Source organism: Eretmochelys imbricata, chromosome 21 (genome assembly GCF_965152235.1).
Source record: "Eretmochelys imbricata isolate rEreImb1 chromosome 21, rEreImb1.hap1, whole genome shotgun sequence".
Lineage (NCBI taxonomy): Eukaryota > Metazoa > Chordata > Testudines > Cheloniidae > Eretmochelys > Eretmochelys imbricata.
This window is the reverse complement of record NC_135592.1, coordinates 14612116-14632986: the sequence shown is the minus strand read 5'-3', so window position 1 is coordinate 14632986 and position 20871 is coordinate 14612116. Positions and strand designations below refer to the sequence as shown.

At 53.3% G+C, this 20871-nt stretch overlaps 1 protein-coding gene across 1 annotated transcript in view; it reads left to right on the top strand.

Annotated features, from left to right (window-relative positions):
* The window catches only part of LGR6 (leucine rich repeat containing G protein-coupled receptor 6), a 202899-nt gene that overhangs the window by 158327 nt on the left and 23701 nt on the right, over positions 1–20871 (top strand). The window contains exons 7-12 of the mRNA XM_077839300.1: positions 10370–10438; positions 13265–13336; positions 14600–14671; positions 15826–15894; positions 16671–16742; positions 19637–19702. Coding sequence (XP_077695426.1) covers positions 10370–10438; positions 13265–13336; positions 14600–14671; positions 15826–15894; positions 16671–16742; positions 19637–19702 — 420 coding nt within the window. The remainder of the gene's footprint in view (positions 1–10369; positions 10439–13264; positions 13337–14599; positions 14672–15825; positions 15895–16670; positions 16743–19636; positions 19703–20871) is intronic.

The window sequence follows — 20871 nt, the reverse complement described above, 5'->3', positions numbered from 1 at the left end:
GGCTTAGTGATCTGCTCAGCCGTGGGTGCAGCTGGAGAGGGGTTGTTAGCAGCAAGGCAGTATGGGGGCACAGGGTGTCATAGAGAAAGGGGAAATGCAAGCAGAGTCAGGGAGACAGGCCATCTGTGAGGGAGTTCCCTTCCACTGGTACAGGGTGAGTCTTCAGGGCCACTGTCTTCCGGGCACAGCAGACTGGGGGCTGTGTAAATAACCATGAATAACGAGAGTGGGAGCCAGGGAAGCCAACTGGAGAATGCACTGTAGCATCGGGAGCGCTCCTGCCCAGCGTGCCACCCGACCCGTCTCTGATTTCCATTGGCCCTTGGCTTCCGGCCTGGTGTGTGCACGTATCTGGGGGCACAACCTGAGCCTCTGGCTTCGCTGATCAAGGGCCGTTGACACTCCTGCCTCAGGATCTTTGGTGAGGCCCCTTGTCCCCGATGTGTTGGCACCCCAGCAGAGGGAGCTGAGCTACGCCCTGGTTTCACTTTGATCTGGAATTTTTCCCCAAGGCAGATGCAATATTTGGGGACTGGGAGCAAGGAGAACCCCGCATGGCACAAGCAGCGCTGGAAACAGTAAGCTTGCCCCACTGGGTCGCATGTTCCACCCTGAGCTACTCCTGCTGGTGGAGATGTTCCATGGCAGGGTTCGGGATGATGATCCCCATCCCAAGGGGTAACTGCTCACCCTCATTGCTATGTCTTTCCCCCTTTGGTCTGGAGGAACCCCATCCTGTCCCACTGCCAGCTCCCCAGTGTGACCCTCTGTCCCATCCCCCCAACTCCCCAGCATTGCCTCATCCCTTCATCCCCAACTCCCCAGTGTTACTCCATCCATCCCGCAGCGTTACCCTGTCCCAGCCCTCCAGCTCTCCAGCTGCTGATCTTCTCATAACGACTGGAGTAAGGCCAGCAACCTCCCCAAAGACGCCCTTCGCTCTCAGAGCTGCTCTGACATGGCTCCTTGTCCCCCGTGCTTCATCTTCCTGGAATTCCCCTCCAGCCCTGCGCGGGCTGATGGCCTCGGCGCTGCCTGCCAACGAGCGGCTGAGTCAGGGCAGCTGCTTGCGCTGGAGGAATGAGCCCTCTGTTCCCAGAAGATGTGAGCGTGAATTGGTGCCCATGAAAGGGAGGAAGAGTCAGCGCAGGCTAGAGCGGCACCAGAGAGAGGCAGGCTGTGGGCAGACAGGTTCCACCATGCATCTCCCATTGCACACGCAGCTCTGCCCACGCACCTTGCTCCTAAGCTTCAATCCCCCTGCTACTCCAGTCTTGCCTCCCTACCCCGCAACTCTGCCCATGTCCCCCAGTCCCACACTGCAGCCCCCTCTGCTCTCCCTGGCCTGGGTTCCCCACACACACAACTCTGCCAGTGCCCCTCAGTCGTGAATCACAGCCCCCTGCTAGCCTAGTCCTGGGCTCTTCATGCACCGATCTGCCAGTGTCTCAGTCCTGCCCCACAGCCCCCTCTAGCTCAGGGTTCTGCATGCACACCCACCAGCTCTACCGGTGCCCCTCAATCCCCACCCGCAGCCCCCCACTGCCGAGCAGCCCTGATCTTCCTCTCCTGAGCAGAGTGCAGGGTGCGGCTCTTTAGCAATTTGCACAAACGGGGGTTTGTTAGAGCCCCCACGGCCCCTAACTCTTTTCACAAATGACCAACTGTCCGTCGGGCTTTGAGCCCACCCCCTTCTGGATGGCAGAGTGCAGCAGTCTGCAAGCTGAATCACTGCGGTCCCCATTGCTTTGTGCTTTGCAATCAATTTCCTTTGTGCCTTGTAAGTGCTATGTGCTTGTGTCTGCGGGACCCCCCATGAGAGCCTGCCTCTCACAGGCTTATGTCCAGCTTGTTAAATAAAGCAGTTGGAATTGAAAACATATTTAATTCCGTACCTTCATCTGTTACAGAAGAGACAGAAACACTGGTTGGAGCAGACACATTCTGGGCACTGCTACATCTCTAAATAGGGAACAGAGCCCTGATGGAGAGGGACTAGCAGCTGGAGATGTATAAGGCAGGAGCTCCAGACAGATGCCTTCCCCCTCCAGTATAAGTTTCAATCCTGTGTAAACCCCTGGATAGTGACTCAAACACTCTATGCGAGGCAAAGATGGGGCTGTTTCCATGCAAGGCTGGTAAGAATAAATGCCTGGATGGAAGAAATGCTCTGTGCTAGCCAAAAAGCTGGCTCTGGGGCGCTCTGACCAGTTTCCCCCAAGGCCAGACGGTGGGTGCTTTCTCTGCCAGGGGTTTGCTGTGTTCTGCGTAGAGGGAAAGGCATTTGCACAGGTGAGAAACAGCCAGTTCCATTCTCCACCCCCTTGCAGACTCGCTTCTTCCACAAGCAGGGAGCCAGACCAGACGGCACATGCTAAAGCGCCTCCCAGTGCTGCCTTCATTCTGTGTCTTGTGCAGCACCAAGCCTTTGTTTGTGCCAATGGGGGATAAATTCACCTCTTCCCCAGTGCCCATGTAAGACTTCAGTAATGGCTCAGCAGGGGAGGGCTGTGATCGCTGTTCCACCCCCCACCCTCCACCCCTGTTGTGACCTGGCAACGGGCTATTTTTTATTTTACCCTATTTCCCACCCTGACCCGCTGGGTTTATCTCACACACCTGTTATATCTTGTCCTTTAGCCAGCAAGTTCCAAAAAAGAACGAGATACGTTCATGGAGGACAGGTCCATCTGTGGCTATTAGCCAGGATGGGCAGGGATGGTGTCCCTAGCCTCTGTTTGCCAGAAGCTGGGAATGGGAGACGGGGTGGATCACTTGATGATTACCTGCTCTGTTCATTCCCTCTGGGGCACCTGGCACTGGCCACTGTCGGCAGACAGGATCCTGGGCTAGATGGACCTTTGGTCTGACCCAGTCTGGCCGTTCTTATGTTCTTATGCTCACCACCCAGCACCATGGGGCCCAAACTAGCTGCGGCCTCTAGATGCTACCACAACATAAATATGAAATCATCATCATTGCTGGTAATTTAATATGGCTTAATGGGACTGGGTGGTCCAGGAATGAGCTACTTTCAGGTTGCCAGTTCAACTCCAGCTGTGTCCGCTTGCGACCCAAAGTTGCTGTCATGAGATGTTGGTTTGGTGGCCTCTGTGAAATGAGCATAGGCCCTGAACCTGCAGTCAGTGCAGTGTTTGTCCCGTTGTTACAAGGAGCTGTAGTGCCTTGGCACTTTGAAGGGACCCCTTGTGTTTTTCTAAAGCCTATGGAGCAGTGGAACTGACTATCTCTGCACTGTATCAGCATAGCCTTGCTGATGCTTGCCAGAATGGGGTGTGGGCAGACCACCCACGCTGGCATCCTAATCTTCCTTATTATTCACTCTTTAAATCAGGATTGGGTGTCTCTCTCTAAAAGCTCAGCCGGAAGCTATGGGCTTGATGCAGGTGAGATTCTCTCACCTGTGCTATGCAGATGATCATAATGGGCCCTTCAGGCTTTAAATCTATGAATTAGTGATGCTTGATTTGCTCACCATAACCAGTGCCGCAAGCACCACCGGTAACCCAATTTCCCCGCAGTCTGGTTAGCTGCCAGTTGGATGCACACACTGCCATAACTCCCTTGAGGCGTGCCTGGTGTCGCACGAATCAAGTATCCTGGTCTGCTGAGGAGACTCCTGGGGAGTTTGAGTGACATCCCGGACTTTGCAGGGGGACTGAAATCACCAGCAAACATCTTACCTCCAGGTTCTAACCTTATTCCCCCAGCAGGTGTATAAGCTGCAAATCTCTGGTGTTTTGTGGCTTAGGGAAGAATTTATAGTTCCATATAATTTTTGGTTTGGGTTTTCTTTGTGGAACCACTAATAGCCTGTAACAGGCAGAAAATTGAGTTGCACTTATCTTGTTTCCCCCCTCCTCTTTTTCTGGCCTGTTTTAAGTGATTAATAGTTCCAGGCTGCGCATTGTCAGTTTCAAGTCGCCCTGGCAGTTACTGTCTGACATAAGGGCTGCGCTGATGTCAATTTGCTTTTATTTCTAAGTAAACAGGGTTGGTTGAGATCTTGCAAATATGAAGCTAGAGGCACTCTATAAAATGAGTATTAAATAGTGTCCCACCCAGCTCGCTATGGCTCCAGCGGAGGCCGGGGTTGGGGGTTGGGGGGCGGGGGGGGGGTGACTTTAAGCAGTTTTGTTTGTAACTAAAGGAGCAGACATGATCACCTTAAAAGTCCAATTGTGGTGTCTGGAGCTGGTGTCTTGGAGCTCGGTGAAAAGAAATGGTATTTTTATTATAATGTCTCTTGCACACCATTCCCCAAAACACTTGGCCGGCCAATTTGGCTCTGTAAAGCCCTTGATCGTGGGCAAAACACCCTCCTGTCAGGCCTGTATCATTTATTCCTTACGTGGAGCTCAACTCGTATGGTGCTGGGGAAGATGGGAAAGGGATGGTGTGTCGGCATCTTCCCATCAGACAGGGTGGGCATGGTATCCCCTTTCCCAGCTGGGGGCTGGAAGGAGAAAGCCTCCCACCATCCAGCAGAGAGCACCCAGCTCATGCAGTGGACGATGCACAGATGCTGAATGCAGACCTGGCTCACTTCTCCCTCCCCTGAGCAAGGGGGAGGCTTTGGCCAACCCAGGTCACCATGGCAGCACCCAGCTGTAGTACAGTGCCACCTGGTGGCAAGCGTGGGCTTTTGCAGCCTTCCCCATGTCTTTGCAAGGACCGAACCCAATGCTGTGAAGATGAGAAAAAACTTTAGAGAACTAATTATTAACCCTTCTGAACAAATTTTAAATACTGAGGGAGGAAAACAAATTCACAAGGTGTTTTATAAAGTTTGTTCATATGACACGGTTGTTATCAGTCACTCTAGGACAAGATCGCTCTCTCACTCTTCCCATACGCCACATCTATCTATCTATCTATCTATCTATCTATCTATCTATCTATCTATCTATCTACCTATCTATCCCCATACACCACATTTATCTGTCTATCTATCCCCATACACCCCATCCATCTCTCTGTCTGTCTCTTGTCTTTATACTGAACTCATCATCATGGTACCTGAGTACATGAGCTCAGAGAGGAGGAACTAGATTTCCATCAGTTTTTAGAAAACATGGCTGAGATTCCCTTCTCTGCTCTCTTTACACCACATAACAGGGCCGGAGGAGCATAAAGGGGCCCTAAAATCTCTGAATCCAGCCACGGGAAGATTCCCCCCAGCACGGGCACAACGGAAAGAAACCATAACAATGCTGCCCTCTGAGGCTCCCGTCACAAGCCTGGTGTGGGGCTGGGGGTGAGGTCATGGCACACAGCACTGTGGAGATGCCGGTGACCCTGGGGGTGGCCCCTGTACTTTCAACAGCCCTCCTCTCCCCCACCCCCCAAACACTCCCTTCCCCTCAGGCTGTAAGTTCTGTTCTGTACCTTTTAGAGGCACAGCTCAGCATCCCTGGAAGATTAAAGCTGGGAAGGCCCCAGTGCTGTAGCCAGGCTTGACTTCCTTGAGTGTCTTTGCCCAATCCTGGCTCCACAAAAAGGGCCTCTTCAAGTCTAAAGACTCTGTGGGTGACACCGACTCCCCACTGAAGTCAATGCTGAAATGCCTACTGACTTCCCCTAGAGCCAGGTTTTTCCCCTAGCTGCACCCAGTCCATCTTTTCCAAAAGACAAACCAAGAGAAGAATTCAAGTTGTGTCACCCACAGGAAAACCAAGACAGGTAAGACAGGACGGGCCAAATTTATCCCCAGAACAAAGGCAGTGGTGTTACACCAGGGATGGAATTGACCCCCAGATGCTGGTCTTATCTTTATGGAGACAGATCTCCTACCGTGTCTTCGCAGAATTAGCATCGCTGAATATTCAGCATTGTCTCCCTCCTGCGCGGCTCATCACTGCTGCAGCTCCTGAGCTGAGGAATCTGGGAAGTACCTGTCCTCTTTGGCCAATGCTCTTGCCAATATGATTCATGCCTTCGTTGTAGGTCATCGGCGTCCCATCAGTAGGGCTCTGTGTTGGTCACAGGGGTCACGGAAGTCTCGGATTCCATGACGTCCTGCAACCTCTGTGACTTCTGCAGTGGCCAGTGTGGCTGACTCCAGACTGCCCAGAGCTCCCCCAACCAAGATTCAAGGGGCATTTATAGATGGTAAAAGTCATGGACAGGCCATGGGTCATGATTTTCTGTTTCTTGCCCGTGACTTGTCCGTGACTTTTACTAAAAATACCCGTGAGTAAATCGTTGCCTTACCCATCAGCACTCCCAGCAAGGGGGAGTGGGGATGCTGGTTTGCCCTACAAGAGCACAGCCAGGGTTTCCCATGCCAGCGACCTTCTCTCTGAAAGTCAAGTCTAGAGATTTTTCTCAGTAGTTACAGGTGGGCTCTTTTTAGGGAAGTAAGGCATGAGCCACGCCTGAGTAAGGACTTGGGGAACGGGCCCCACGTGGCAGGGGAGACTCCTGGAAGTGAAAATAACTCTCTGCTTATTGGTCTCACTGAATTGGATGGGAACTCAGTGTAGATCAGTGTTTTCCAGAGTGGGGTGCATCCCAGAGATGGACCAGCCAGAGGGGCGAGGGTGACATATACATCGAGATGGGCAGGCCGCTAACACCCCATAGCAGAGCTGCAGGCTGAAGCAATTGGTTTCTTCTTCCAGGGTGGAGGCTCTTGGGAAACACTGGGGCAAAAGGTAGCAGGATCCTTTAGAAAAGTCCAGCGTCTCTCCCGGACAGCCCAGGGTTACCACCAGTCAGACAACACAATTGCACCTGGGTCTGAACAACACAATTGCACCTGGGTCTGCTTCAGCTTCCCACACAGCACAATACATGGCAGAGTACAGGGGTGGCTCGTCTACCCAGAGGTATCTGCTGAATACAATACACCCTGTATCTGCCAAGTATTGACAGGGGAGTCCGGAGATGCCTGCAGTGCTGGGAAGAAAGGGTGTATTTATTCGGGAGGAACGATTCCTGTACATACTTGCAGACACATTGATGTGCAAACAAAATGTTTAGTCTGCTGATGAAAGAGAAGGGAGCCTGTGAAATAGTCTGCCTGAGAGGGAAATATATTGGAAAGGAAATGCAATTTCAGAGCAAGAGAGGGAGCAAATATTAGAGCTTGTTGAATTATTCCTTGCAAATTATATTGGCTGTGAATTAAGGTGCTTTTTTCTGCTAGTGACTCATCCGGGAGCCAAGCCTGGTTTCTGCTGGGAAGCGTTTTCCTCCTGTGGACTGCTCATAAATATACCAGCTGCTCATGGGGGTGAAACTCACCCCTGTGTAGGGGCTTAGCCACCACTTAGGACCTGCAAAGGCTGGAGCAGGACTGAAGCGGTGGTTCGGCCTTGTGCTGTCTGTTGCCCAGTGGGGAACCCCTCCCTATTTGTTTTCCATGATACGTGATTGGCCACATAAGCCACATGGTATTGGCTCAGCTCCCTTATTGGTGGACTGAAACTGTTTAAGTGGGAGTGGTAGGCTTGTCCGCTGGCTAGAGCACTAGCGTAGAATTTGGGAGACTTGGATTCCAGTGCCTGCTGGGCCATAGATGTCCTATGTGACCTTGGGCGAGCCCCTTTGCCGCTCTGGGCCTCAGTTTCGCTGTATGTACAATGGTGGCAGTAGCCCTGCTGCAGGGGCTGTGTGAGGGTAAAAATAGTAATGACTCTGAGGTGCTCAGATATTCTGGTGATAGAGGCCAGCGAAGTACCATGGGTCGGATAACAGGTAATGCTTCCCCCCCACCCCCAATAACAAGTTGTATGAGCAACAGAGTCAGCCCACTTAATCCCGGACAGATTACCTGGAGCAGACTTGATGGAGAAACTGACCCGTCACACGTACTGACCCATGAGCTCAATGTCTGGCTTTAATGGGTCGAACCAACCCATCCTTCATTGACAAGGGAGCTCTCTTAATTGACCCAGTGTGGTTCAGACTTAGGGATAGCGTCGTCATGTGTAGCCTCCCCTTGGTTCATGTAGGTAGCTTTCAGGGAGTCCAGTTGGATCCCCACCCATGCAGCTCAGGATAGACTTGTAAACATGACAAGAAGGTGGAAAGCATTAGCCCAACCGCGGGCCCTTGATTGTCTCAGGCAGCTAGGGTGACCAGATAGCAACTGCGAAAAAACAGGACAGGGGGTGGGCGGTAATAGGCGCCTATATAAGAAAAAGTCCCCAAGGACTGTCCCTTTAAAAACGGGACTTCTGGTCAGCCTACAGGCAGCAGGGACAGCGGTGTGTCCTGTAGGAAGGGATGAGGATGCCAGGATTAGGGAATTTTTAGGCTATTTTCATTCTTTTCTTTTCCATGTCACTGAGTCAGGCTTGGGTCACTGTCACAAGTATAAGCTGGCCGGATATCCTAGATTGGGACAGGGAATTACAAGGTAGGGGCAGGGCCAGGGGGGAGTTACAGGGTAATTACCATGTAGGGGCAAGGCCAGAGGGAGTTGCAGGGTAATTACCATGTAGGGGCAGGGCCAGGGGGGAGTTACAGGGTAATTACTACGTAGGGGCGGGAACAGGGGGGAGTTACAGGGTAATTATCATGCAGGGGTGGGGCTCAGAGGAGAATTATGGGGTAATTACCATGTAGGGGCGGGGACAGGGGAGAATTAGAGGGTAATTACCCGGTGAGCACCCAGGGGGTGGGAGTTAGCAGGTAATTAGGCAGCAAATACCATCTCATTGCTGTAAATTCATGGTTCTTTTTGTCTTGTAACCCACAATCCAGGTTCGATGTAATTACTTTGGGAACGATTACGTGTAATTACACAGTAATCTGCAGGAGCCAGTAATTCCTCTGATGTTCCAAGGGATTCACCTCTTAAAATTCACTGAGCTACCTGCCAGTAGAAAGGAGTGCCGTGATATGCATGCCTTGCAATGCTAAGTGCGACCTTCAGCGCGGTCTCTTGGTGCCCTGGCCCATAAGGGATCAGTAGGACTGGATTGTACCATCTCAAGGTGGAACTGCGTCTCCATGGAGAGTATCAACTGCATTGAAGCCCCATTGCCAGAGTTGAAATGCTAGGACAGACTCCCCTCTCCAGAGGCAGAATTTGCTCCTGTCTTGGGCACCTTTGCTAGCCACCCCAACCCCCACTCTCTTCCCATTGTGATTGAGGCAACCTCAGCTTCAGCAGGGAGTTGGAACAGGGCATGGACCTGGCATGGGTGGGACAGGATGGACTGGTAGAGGGGTCCCCAGAAGATGTATGAAATGGATCTGAGTCTAAGTGAGCCAAAGCCCATTGAAGTCAATGCAGGACTCTCCATTGATGTCAGCAGAGTTGGATCAGCCACTAAGCTGGTGTGACTATACCTTAGTCCTTCACCCCAACATGTGCAACACCAGTTCAGACCCAATTAGAGTCTTAACCGCCGGCCACCATTTAATCTGCATCTCTCCCTCCCACATCACCGCTCAAACTGCCAATCAGGTGCCCAGGGAGGGTAAGATGGGGCATCTCACGTGATGAGAGGGTCGGGAGAGCGTAGCAAGATGAGCAGCTAACCGGAAGATGTAGGAAGGTGCGAGCTAAAGGAAACCACCCCCCTGCTGTAAGTTCCATCTAGAGCCTCTGCGAGCCAGTTACACTGACTTCCCCTCCTGTGCACACCAAGTGTCAGTAGCTCCCCAGGAGTCTAACCGCCCCCCGCCCAAACCTTGTGCATCACCTCCGCATTCAGTCCAGGATGTCCAATCCCCGTCCCAAAAGCATGACCATCAGGAGTTAATGCCCAGAGCCTGCTCCATCAGGGCAGCTACAGCTAGCTGGGCTGAGCACCTGGGGGCGAGCGGCAGAGCATTCCCGCTGGGCGGCCCCCTGTTCTGGAATCCCCTCCTCCTTCTTGCGCGCCACATTTGGTGGCTGGGAGATGGGGATCAGAGCGGTGGCCCTTCCCCGAGGCCCATGGAACGGCAGCTGCTGTTTGTATCTTGTTTTTGTAAACATGCTCAGATGTGGCCCCCCCAGGGCATGCGGCAAATGTCTATAACTACAATAGTATGTGAGAGTGAGACTCCAGGGTGGGGGGCGGACAAAGTGAAGATAGTGAATCAGCCCAACTCGGGCCAACGCTGAGGACTGTTGTGGGGTCGGGGGTGAGAGGCTGAGGATTTCAGACAGTCACATCTTCTAGGCAGCCAGAGCCCGGTCTGGCCCATGCCTGACAATGCCCCAAGCTGTGAATATTCCTGTGGCAGGAATGTGTGTTGTTTCCAGACGTTGGTGGCTGGATCGGCACAGCTGGAAACAGCCATCTCTGATGCTTAATAACCAAGTTTCCATCCCTTCAGAGCACGGACATGCTCCGCTGAGCTCCTACAGCGGCCTTAATGAATGCTTTCCCTCTCTTTCTTTCAGGGACCTGAACTATAACAAGCTGCTGGAATTCCCGGTAGCCATCAGGACGCTAGGCCGGCTACAGGAGCTGTGAGATTTCTTATTTACTGCATTCCAACTGAATTGTCGACAAGATAGTAACCCATAAAGGGCCATGCATGGCCTGAGCTGGGGAGAGCAGCCGCCAAACTCCTCCCTACCGTCTCTGCGATCCCCATTAAAATAGCTCATTCCGCCCCACCGTGGCAACACATGCTTCATGGGGCCTCATTAGCGTGGAAAGAGCATTTCTAGAAGTCATGACACCAGCCGGCCAACGGTGATGAGTTTAAACAGATGTGGCCTCTGGCAGAATGCAGGGTGGGGGGACCACCAAGGAGAGCCCACATGGAGCCGGGAGACGAGGAGGTGCACTCCCCCCGGCCTCGCAGCTCCCCAGCGCTGACTGGCCTCGGCCTCCTGTTAGGCCTGGCTAAGGACCCGAGCCAAAGCCCATTACAGCCATAGAGTTTAGGGCCAGAAGGAACCACCAGATCATCCCTTACAGGACCTCCTGTCAGTGGGAGATGCGCCGTTGACATCAGTAGGGTTTGGATAAGACCCTAAGCTGTTGTGACTGACCCCCCCCTAGTCCCTCCCCCACTGTGCAACTCACCCACTGAGACTGGTTTAGAGCCCCAACTCTCGCTGACGTCCACCTCCAGGATCAGGCCCATAGAGGCAGCGTACCCGTGGAGTTAGCCTGGTGCTTATAAGGCAACCCCCTGCGGTAGCTGCTATTCTCAGCCCCAGCAGCACCTACAGCCTCCTCTAGCACCCACAGACTCTGGGTGTCTACACTGCACATGGGACCCTTCTCGTGGCTTGCTCCCCTCTGACTGGCGGGTCCAGGGGAAGGATCAATATGGCCCATCCCCGATTAACATACAACAAGGGTCCTTCCTGTGCTGTTTGGACACACACCTCGCCTGTGTAGCCTATCACATGCTTGTGTCTGCCCCTCTCAGCACCAGGCCTGGGAGCGACCTTTGGCTGCCGAGAGCCGTGGCAGGGTGCGGCGGCCTGTTCCTCCCATTAGCGTGATCTGTGAGATTGTCCCCTTTTTTCCTTTTCCTCCCTTTCTCCTCCCTCTTACCCCAATCACCTTCCACCCCCACCTCGCCCGCACTCTCCTCCTGCCACGCCTACTCCTGCTCTATGTCGCTTGCTCCGTTCTTTGTCTTCCCCTGCGACAGTCTAGTGCTCCTCTGCTATGCCAGCCCCCTCTCGGCCGCACCAGGCACCCCCATGCCCAGACTCACTATCTGCACATATACCTGCCAATGTGTGGGAGGGCCGGCGAGAGGGGCTGCTCGCTGAGTGGCTTCAGGGAGGCCATGGTGGCCACATCACTGGCCGGCAGGACAAGGGGAGTGTATGCACTCAACCCAGCCTGCTGGCAGGGTCACCAGCTTAGCTGGTCAGTGGCTCCACAAGGGTGCAGAACTATTGTCCATGCAAGTGCCAGGGATGGGCCCTGAGACAGGGACAAGCCCATTTTGCAGGGAGCTGGGGCTCCCTGGTTATTTATCGACCCTGAGGCTGTGCTGCTCATTCGTGGTGATGTAGAGTGCGGGCATGGGGACAAGAGGCAGCCCTGTTAGTATTTTGAGGAGGGGTTGGGTGGGAGACAGAGGGTTTTTTGCTTGGCCGGAGGAAGAAGAAGTCCCTGGGTAGGAAGAAGATCGCTCATAGTAGACCCAAAGGCAGAGCTGAAGCCAACAGCTGGAAGCTGAAATCAGAGTGGAAACAAGAGGCTCCTAGGGGGAATTAACTGTTGAAACAGGTTCCCGAGGGATGTGTGGATTGACCATCGCTCAGGGGCTGTTTCCCTCTCGATGATCTGCTCTAGTTCTGCCACACAATGCTGGGCTCAGCACAGGACTCCTTGGGTGGGCGTCTCTGGCTTGCGTTAAGCCGGAGGGCAGAGCGGAGGATCACAGGGGTCTTTCCTGGGCTTGATCCAATCTGTGACAAGGTGGGAGGTAAACCATTTCCTGGGCATGGCCAGGAAGTGCTATGGCCAGCCCTGCATCAAGCCAGCCGTCCCACGAACAGGCTGCAAACGTAGTTAAAAGTTGGGCAGACGTAATGGTGAGACTTTTTAAAGAACCTAAAATCCTTGGCTAGATAAGGTGGCATAAAATGGGCCCATTCCTTTCATTGTGCTCCCAGAATCGGACACTCTTCCCGATATTTAATAGCCCCCTTGATCCAGGAGTAATCCCACTGTCTTCAGTGGTGCTATTCCTGGCAGGCCATGCTACTCAACCTGAGCGGGGCTAGGCCAACCAGGCCCCAGGTCTGATGGAGCAGGGCAGTCGATGATGCGCCTTCTACATTCGTTTCAGTGGCATTACGGGTGAGACAGAGTCTACGGGTGAGTCTGCGCTACAGCTGGGCCCCTGGAGCACCCTGCGTTAACAGAAGGGGTTTTCCCTTGATGGAGCTAATCCCCCTCCCCGAGAAGGGGGTAGCTCAGCTGACAGAAGAATTCTTCCGTCAGCTAGCCGCGGCTACACAACCAGCACTCGGTGCAAAATTTTGCACAGCCCTGAGCGGCACAGTGAGGTCAATCTAATTTTAAGTATGGACCACGTCTAAGGCTCTGACCCCATCCTAAGGGTCATGGTGGAGTCTCCATCAGCGGCCATTTTTAAATCGAGATGGGGTGTCTTTCTAAAAGCTCTGCTCTAGGGATCATAGTAGGGACGTTCTCTGACCTATGTCAGGTGAGATGATCGCAATGGTCCCTTCTGGCCTCAGAATCTATAACTCTGCGCATCCCCTCTGTGTTTCAAATCCTCTACCTCTTTTAAGGGGTTTTCCTTTCCCATCTTCTGACCCAGTCACATCCTGGCCTTTCTCTTCCAACAGGGGCTTCCATAACAACAACATAAAGGCTATTCCAGAGAAGGCATTTGTTGGGAATCCTTTACTCCAAACCATGTAAGCAATGTGAACCAGCTTTCCTACTTCATTCTATACAGGGGATCTCCATCATTTCCCAGGGTCGTAATCTGACATGCATGTGCTGCGGAGGGTGGGATGTGATGAAAGAAGGACCCTAATGTAAGATGAAGGTTTGTCTCTTAGTTCTTCCCCTCATAGAATATCAGGGTTGGAAGAGACCTCAGGAGGTCATGTAGTCCAACCCCCTGCTCAAAGCAGGACCAGTCCCCAATTTTTGCCCCAGATCCCTAAATGGCCCCCTCAAGGATTGAGCTCACAACCCTGGGTTTAGCAGGCCAATGCTCAAACCACTGAGCTATGCCTCCCCCTCCCTCCTGTCCTCTGACCCCCTCTTTTTCCCATGTGTCCCACCAACCCCAGCTCTGATGGCTCCAGTCTCACATGAAGCCCTTAGAGCGGCGGAGAGATGAACAGATCATTTATACAGCAGTGGTATTGCTGTGTGTAACACACAGCGGTGGAGGGGTTTCTCTATGCCTGCCCAGGTGTAGCCCACGGTGATGCTTAGAGCCCGTGCTTGGAACTTGTTTGTAATAGCTGTAGCTGCGAGCCTGGGACGCGGCTAGGGAGAGCTGAGCCAAGCCAGTTCAGCAGGCCACGATCACCACCCCAGACCCAGCGGGGTGTGAAGGCCCATGGGTAGGATGCAGAGGGCTGCCGGCACCACTCCTGTCCTACCCTGCAGGTTTTCCAGGCACTTCCTCCCTCTGGTTTCCCCACCCCACTTTTGGCGATGAATTGGTGGAAGCTCTGACGGGCTGATGCTGTACGTCACACGGGGGAATCCCACCTTCTGGCGGTGGAGGGGACAGCGGGTGACACGGGGCACTGCTCCGCTCTGAGGGATGGGAAAATACAATCAGAGCCAAACAACGCGACCCTCAGCCCCGTTCTACGTGGCACGCGCAGCAGTTTGATTTAACAGGGGAGCAGCTCCATTGCTCCATGCACCTTCCAGTCGTGGCTCAGAGCAGTGATGGGACTTCATGGAGGCACCTGCAGCCCAGCAGGCAAAGCCAGGGCTGCAGAACGCTTACCCCGGGGCCTCCCTTCAATGCCCAGCCTGGGTTGGAGCCTGTAGCATAGGCAGGAATGATCTGGAGCAGGTGGGCTCACCACGAGGATGCCAGAATCTCTTGCACAGCTCATTCCTAGTCGCTTCCGCTGCTTTGGACTAATGCTAGCATCTCCTCCAGTCTGCACAGGGTAACCTAAGCTGGGTATTTGTCTCCTTTGCAGCCATTTTTATGACAATCCCATCCAGTTTGTTGGACAGTCCGCATTCCAGTTCTTGTCAAAGCTGCACACTCTGTAAGTTCATCACTCAGGTCCTTAGAGAGGTAATGCAACTGGCAATCCAAGCTTCCGGGGCCAGCAGACTAAGCGTCTTCCATCCCCCTTTGCCGTCCAAGCCCTCGTGTCTGGAAGTACCTTCACCAGGGGATCTTGGCAGAGCTCTGCATGGCCCATGTTAATGACCCAGGTGTCCACAGTCGCTCAGAGCAACCGTTCTGAGAGGGGCCTCCTGCAAGCATGGCAGGGCCTGGGTGCTAGCCCCCCAGGACTCTGCGGTGTCCCTGCACCTCTCTGGAGAACCATCCCACTCACCAGACATCGGTGTGCTTCCTGCCACGGCCCCGCTTGAGCCGCAGATGCTCCTTAACTTGCTGCATTCTCCGTGTGCCGAGTCTCACACCACTGTGCAGCACTGCCTGGCCCTGGCAATACCATGCTGCCAGGCAGAGGCTTCACGGGGACAGCGGCTCACAGAACAGACACACAGTAATGCATTGCCATAGCAGTGTGTCACAACTGGAAACGCACGGACAGGCATTAGCCTGCATCTCCTCTGGCGCCACTTGCCATTGTGTGGTGCATCTTCTTGACCAGCCAGGCCTGCACATGGGGTGTTTTGCAGCCAATCCTCCTCCGTTGGTGCACGGCAGATGGGCCCGTGGCAGAGGTAACCTCAGTCGTGCTCTCTTTACAAGCCTCATAAAGCCACTGGGTGCATAGTTATATGCTCCAGCTAATAAAATAACTTCTAACAAGAACCACGCAGCGTTCTTTAGCTCCCTGGGATAAAGGCACCGGGGAGCTTGGAGGCGATCCCCTACCATCATTTTGTTGTTGTTGGAAGCAATTTGCCAAGAATGTCAGGGTTTGGAGGGGGTGGGTGGGACCCTGCCAAGTTTCCTGGGGGGTAAACGCCCGAGTCCCTGGTTCAATGCATCTGTGCCCTGCTCCACACCCCAGCCAGCAGTGACACGCTCCTGGGAGAGGTGTCGTCCGGCATGGCAGTGCTTCCCACCTTCCTAGCTAGGCTTGGGCCACCGCTTGTCAGCTGCCAAAGCTTTTGGGAGAAGGGGGGATTCGGAAGCTCCAGCACCTGCCCTCGCTCCTTCCAGTTTGCTCTGCCCATCTTCCATACGACCCCCCCTGAGCTTGTCCATCCTTCTCTGCAGGTCACTGAACGGAGCAACAGACATCAGAGAATTCCCAGACCTTAAAGGAACCACCAGCCTCGAAATTCTGTGAGTGGCAAGTCGCCCTCTTCCACGTTCCTCGTGGTGTTCCTTCCGGGCTTGGGCACGGGCTTGGAGGAGAGAGCGTTTACCAAGCTCTGCAGTGCAGGGTCTTAGACGCCACGGGAAACTCCACTGCCTATCCTGGAGGCTCCTCTCTGCGGCTGCTCCCCATAGCTCCTCCTGGAGTCCCCCACCTTTGCCCTCCACGTGTCTCTTTGCCACTGTGGTCTCTGGCTCGCTACCTCCCCCCGACTTTTGTCTGTGAAGCCAGCTACGCACATGGTCCTCCAGAAATCATATCCCGCACCAACCGTTCAGTCCCAGTGCTACCACGTCATTCCCCCGGGGAAGGGGGGTCTGCGGCAGATCGGAGAGCTCCACGGACAGAGACCCTGCTGACACTGCAGAACCTCCCACCGTTTCTGCAGGGCCTCAGATTCCCCCACTACCAACCCCAGTGGCAGAGCACAGCCCTGATCCCCGGATGGAGGGTGCTCTGGGGATGTCTGTGGGACCAGCAGATTCCCCTTCCACAGTCTCCAAGGAGAAGCCCATTGGCAGATTAGGTGTAGAACCAAGCAATCCGTGAGCCACGGGGCATGTTGAACTCGTCCCTCCCTTCCCCCAGCCCAGTGCAGGGTCCTTCCTCCCTCTTACCAAGTCACCTTTAATTTCTCACCATGTGCTTTGCTCTTTCATTTGCTCTGTCCTCCCTCAGCGAGGGCTGGGCTCTCTGCATGCCAGCTTCTCAGTCGCCCCTTCTGTCTCCTTCACGCCCCCAGGACCTTGACCCGGGCAGGGATCCGTTTGCTTCCCAGAGGAATGTGCCAGCAGCTGCCCAGCCTCCGAGTCCTGTGAGTAACTCACGCGCTTCTCCACCGGATTTCACTGCCCCATTCTTTGGTTTGCTTGTCTGATCCCAGCACAGCGCCCAGTGAGGCAGCTCTGGGCTCCGGGACATTAGCTAATAAGACACCCGCTGGGATTGACTTCTCTCTGCTCTGCGGCTTTGTGTGCTATTCGCCCCAGTGTCAGGGCAGAGTGGAGCGGGTGCGAAGTGCTACCAAGTCAGCATGGCCATGTCTTGCCCCTGCTTTGCCCAGGTGCCAATGGCACACCAACTGCAGGGCTGGGGGGAATCCTACCCGCTTTGCCCAAGGCATTGCACCAAACAAACCCAGGTCTCTGAGCCCCACAAGCCACAACGCCTGGTGGAGCAAGGCCTCCCCCTGTGTGCCTGCAATGCAGCACTGATTAAGGGTGTCTGGGCCTGAGTCACCTCTCACTTACCTGGTGTAAATCAGAAGTGACCCCAGCAACGGTGTGACACTGGTGTCCATGAGAGGGGGATCTGTCCGTAAGTCTTTCCTGATGCGATTACCAGAGCTGGTTGGAAAGTGTGGGGTTTTTTCCCCATGGAAAATGTCAACTTTTTGGCAAAAAAAATTGAAAACTGAACATATTCAGTGGAAAAAAGGTTGACAAAAAAAAAATAATTAAAATTTGATTTGGAAATGCTGCCAAGGTGCCACATGGGACTGCAGTGCTGATGCTGTTCTCCTCTATGGGCCGGTCTCTTCGGCCAGACTACATTTTCCATGATGCACCCTGGTCTCCTTTCTTGTTGAGCCGCTGTGGTGTATCCTGGGAGACCCTGGCTAGGGTGAACTCCGGGAGACCTAGTCTGGCAAGGGAACACAGATCATAGAGGAGAATGGGAGCATCAGGCAATTGACCTCAAACTTCCAGGAGGCACCGGGGTAGCAATTCGGAATCAAAAAAATTAGGGTTTGGCCAAATTGTTTCAGTCTTCGGGTATTTGGGGATTTTTTTTTTTTTTTAAAAAAAAGGGTTCCAAACTGTCCATGGAAAGCAGAGACTTTTTGTGAAAATTTTCATTTAGTCAAAACCGCACTTTCAGTTGAAAAACTGTTTGGATGGAATTTTTTTGACCTGCTTTACCAGTCATGCTTTCCTCTCCTCTGAGAACTGGATGGTTTTGCCTCTTTCTCTCATATTTTCCCTTGTGCCTTTTCTCGGCCTCAGGGCATTAATTCGATTCATTATTGATGGGAGACAGAATGGCTGTTAAAAATATACCTTTTTTATAGTGATCGCAGGTCAGGCAAAAGCAAGGGTCAATGTCTGTGTGGCGTGGTAGCGTGGTCTAGTGGTTAAAGCAGGAGACTAGATCTCTCTCTCTAAGATACTTCTCTGGCCCCCATCGCCGTGGTATCTGAGCACCTCACAATCTTTAATGTATTTATCGTCACACGTCCCTGTGACGCAGGACAGCGGTATTAGCCCCATTGTACAGATCGGGAACTGAGGCCCCATCTAAGTGACTCTTTAGGAAAACTTTTTCAGTTGGAGGGTGGTGAAGCACTGGAATGGGTTCCTTAGGGAGGTGGTGGAATCTTCTTCCTTAGAGGTTTTTAAGGTCAGGCTTGACAAAGCCCTGGCTGGGATGATTTAGTTGGGGTTGGTCCTGCTTTGAGCAGGGGATGGGACTAGATGACCTCCTGAGGTCCCTTCCAACCCTGATATTCTGTGATTCTATGATTCTAGGACTGCCCCAAGGTCACACTGGAAGCCTGTGGCTGAAGTAAGAATTGAACCTGCTAGGAGTCAGGACTCAGGGACTTTGTGCCTGGCTCTGTCACTGACTGTACATCCCTGGGCAAGTCACTTCATCACTCTGTGCCTCAGTTTCCCCACCTGTACAGTGGGGACAGTAGCTCACAGGAGGCATAGTTAATGTTTGTAAAGTGCTTTAAGATTCTGGGCTGGATGGTGCCATAGAAATACAAAGTATAAGGACTAACAGTTGTGCGGGGGGGGTGGGAGGTTTATAGAATATCAGGGTTGGAAGGGACCTCAGGAGGTATCTAGTCCAACCCCCTGCTCAAAGCAGGACCAATCCCCAATTTTTGCTGCAGATCCCTAAATGGCCCCCTCAGGGATTGAACTCACAACCCTGGGTTTAGCAGGCCCATCCTCAAACCACTGAGCTATCCCTCCCCCCAAAGTTGTGAACAAACGCTTGCTCACTGGTGCAGTGTGGGGCACAGATGGCACAGCAAGGACTTGGTGGGGGTCATTTTTTGAATGGCATCCTGGGATGGGGGAGCTGCAGCTGACAGGCGGGAACATCCTACACTGGCTGTAATGAAACACTGAACATGGCGTCTTCCAAGAGAAGGGCTAAACACCAGGATCAGGCCGATGGTGCAGCTCGTTGCACGTGCAGTGCCAGGGAGGAGAACAGGCACCACCACCAGCCCGACTACCCTGGGAGCTAACATGTCTCCTGGCCTCTGAAAGTGCATCTGCAGTGCTCATCCATCCACAGGGGCAGGAGGGGAGCCTTGACATGCACAAGTCCCTGTGGCGGGGGCTGGGTGGGGAGAGCTGCGCAGCCCTTCCCCTCAAGAGAAGCCAATCCCCAGCGGTAGAAGTGGCTCGCATGTGGCTGGGATTGATGGAGCTATGCTGGGGCTGGGTTAGCCGGTGAGCCATTGAGCAATCCGTGCATAATGCAAGGAAATGAACGAGGAAATCAGTGCCAAGTGTCAGGTGTGCGCTGAGCGGATATGCCTCTGTGCTGGGGTTTCCTGCTTTCCCCAGCTGCACGGCCCGAGGTCAGTCCGCTCTCCTCCTTTGCAATATCTACTTTCCAAGAATGCTCTCAGGGTGGCTTGCTTTGCTCTTAATCTCCTGCCATGTCTGTGGCATTCCTTTCCCACAGCGAACTCTCGCACAATCAAATCGAGGAGCTGCCCAGTTTCCACAGGTGCCAGCAGCTGGAAGAAATGTGAGTCAAGAGATTCCTTCATTCAAAGCTTGGTTCGGGGACAGGGGCCCTCTTGGTGATAGTGAGGTGATCCTAGCTCTGAGGAGGGACTGAGCAAGGCGTGGGAGATCTAGTTCCAAGGAGATAAAAACTCAGCCGGGCTTTTGCCAGGACTCAAATCCATGCTGGGGGTAAAAAGTTCAGTTCACTGGACCCAGATCCCCTGAAATAAGCAAGAGAGAGGCTGTGCTAAGGGCCCAGCACCATCCAGGAAGCACTGAGAATTCGTATTATTATGTGGAATAGTCGCCCCAGCCATGGACCAAGGCCCGTTGTGCTAGGGGCTGTACAAACATAGAACAAGGAGCTGCTCCCTGCCCCAAAGAACTTACCCCACAAGGAGCTTTCTCTGGAGAGATCCCAGCCCCAAGAGGAGAAAGAAGGGCTTGATTGCATTGAGCTCTGCTTTACCTTCATACAAAGTTTAATTCCCCATCTGAGCATCCCCTGATCTATTCCAGCTGATGGCATTAATAGGACCCCTATCACCATGGTAGCTAAGGTTTGGATTTTCAAAAGTGCCTAAGCAAGTTAGGTACCTATATCCCATTGAATGTGCCTTAGGCTCAGGTATCCTGCGATTCTACAGCTGCAGAACTGGCTGTGGAATGCACCCACTTGCCACGGAGCTGTGCTCCGCAATTGGACCTTTTGTTTAAAATGATATGTGTCTAGCCTTTATGGTTGGGGAGAAAACCTTGAAAATAGAAACTGAGTGTAATTGATGTCATGGGGTCTGCCTGAGTCTGCAGACAGCCTGAACCAAGAGATGCTCGGGAACAGCACAGAGACCTGGCAGGGGAGCAGGCAGACATGAGGGCTGAGGGTGAATCCTACAAAGCATTACATCTGAAGATGAGATGCTTGAATGTGTTTCAGTAGGCAAGAGGAAGGGAAGGTAGGACACCCACTCACCGCTCACAGCAGGACAGGTGGTATTGCTTGAGAAGCCCAGATTCCCCTTAGGGGGCGTGGTGCAGTCTTCATCAGCTGGAGCCTTTACAGCAAGATGGGGTGTCTCTACCTAGAAACTGCTCTAGCTCGACCACAAGTTATGGGCTGGATGCAGGGATCCCTGGGTGAGGTTCTCTGATATGCATTAGGCAGCAGGTCAGAGCAAATGCTCAGAA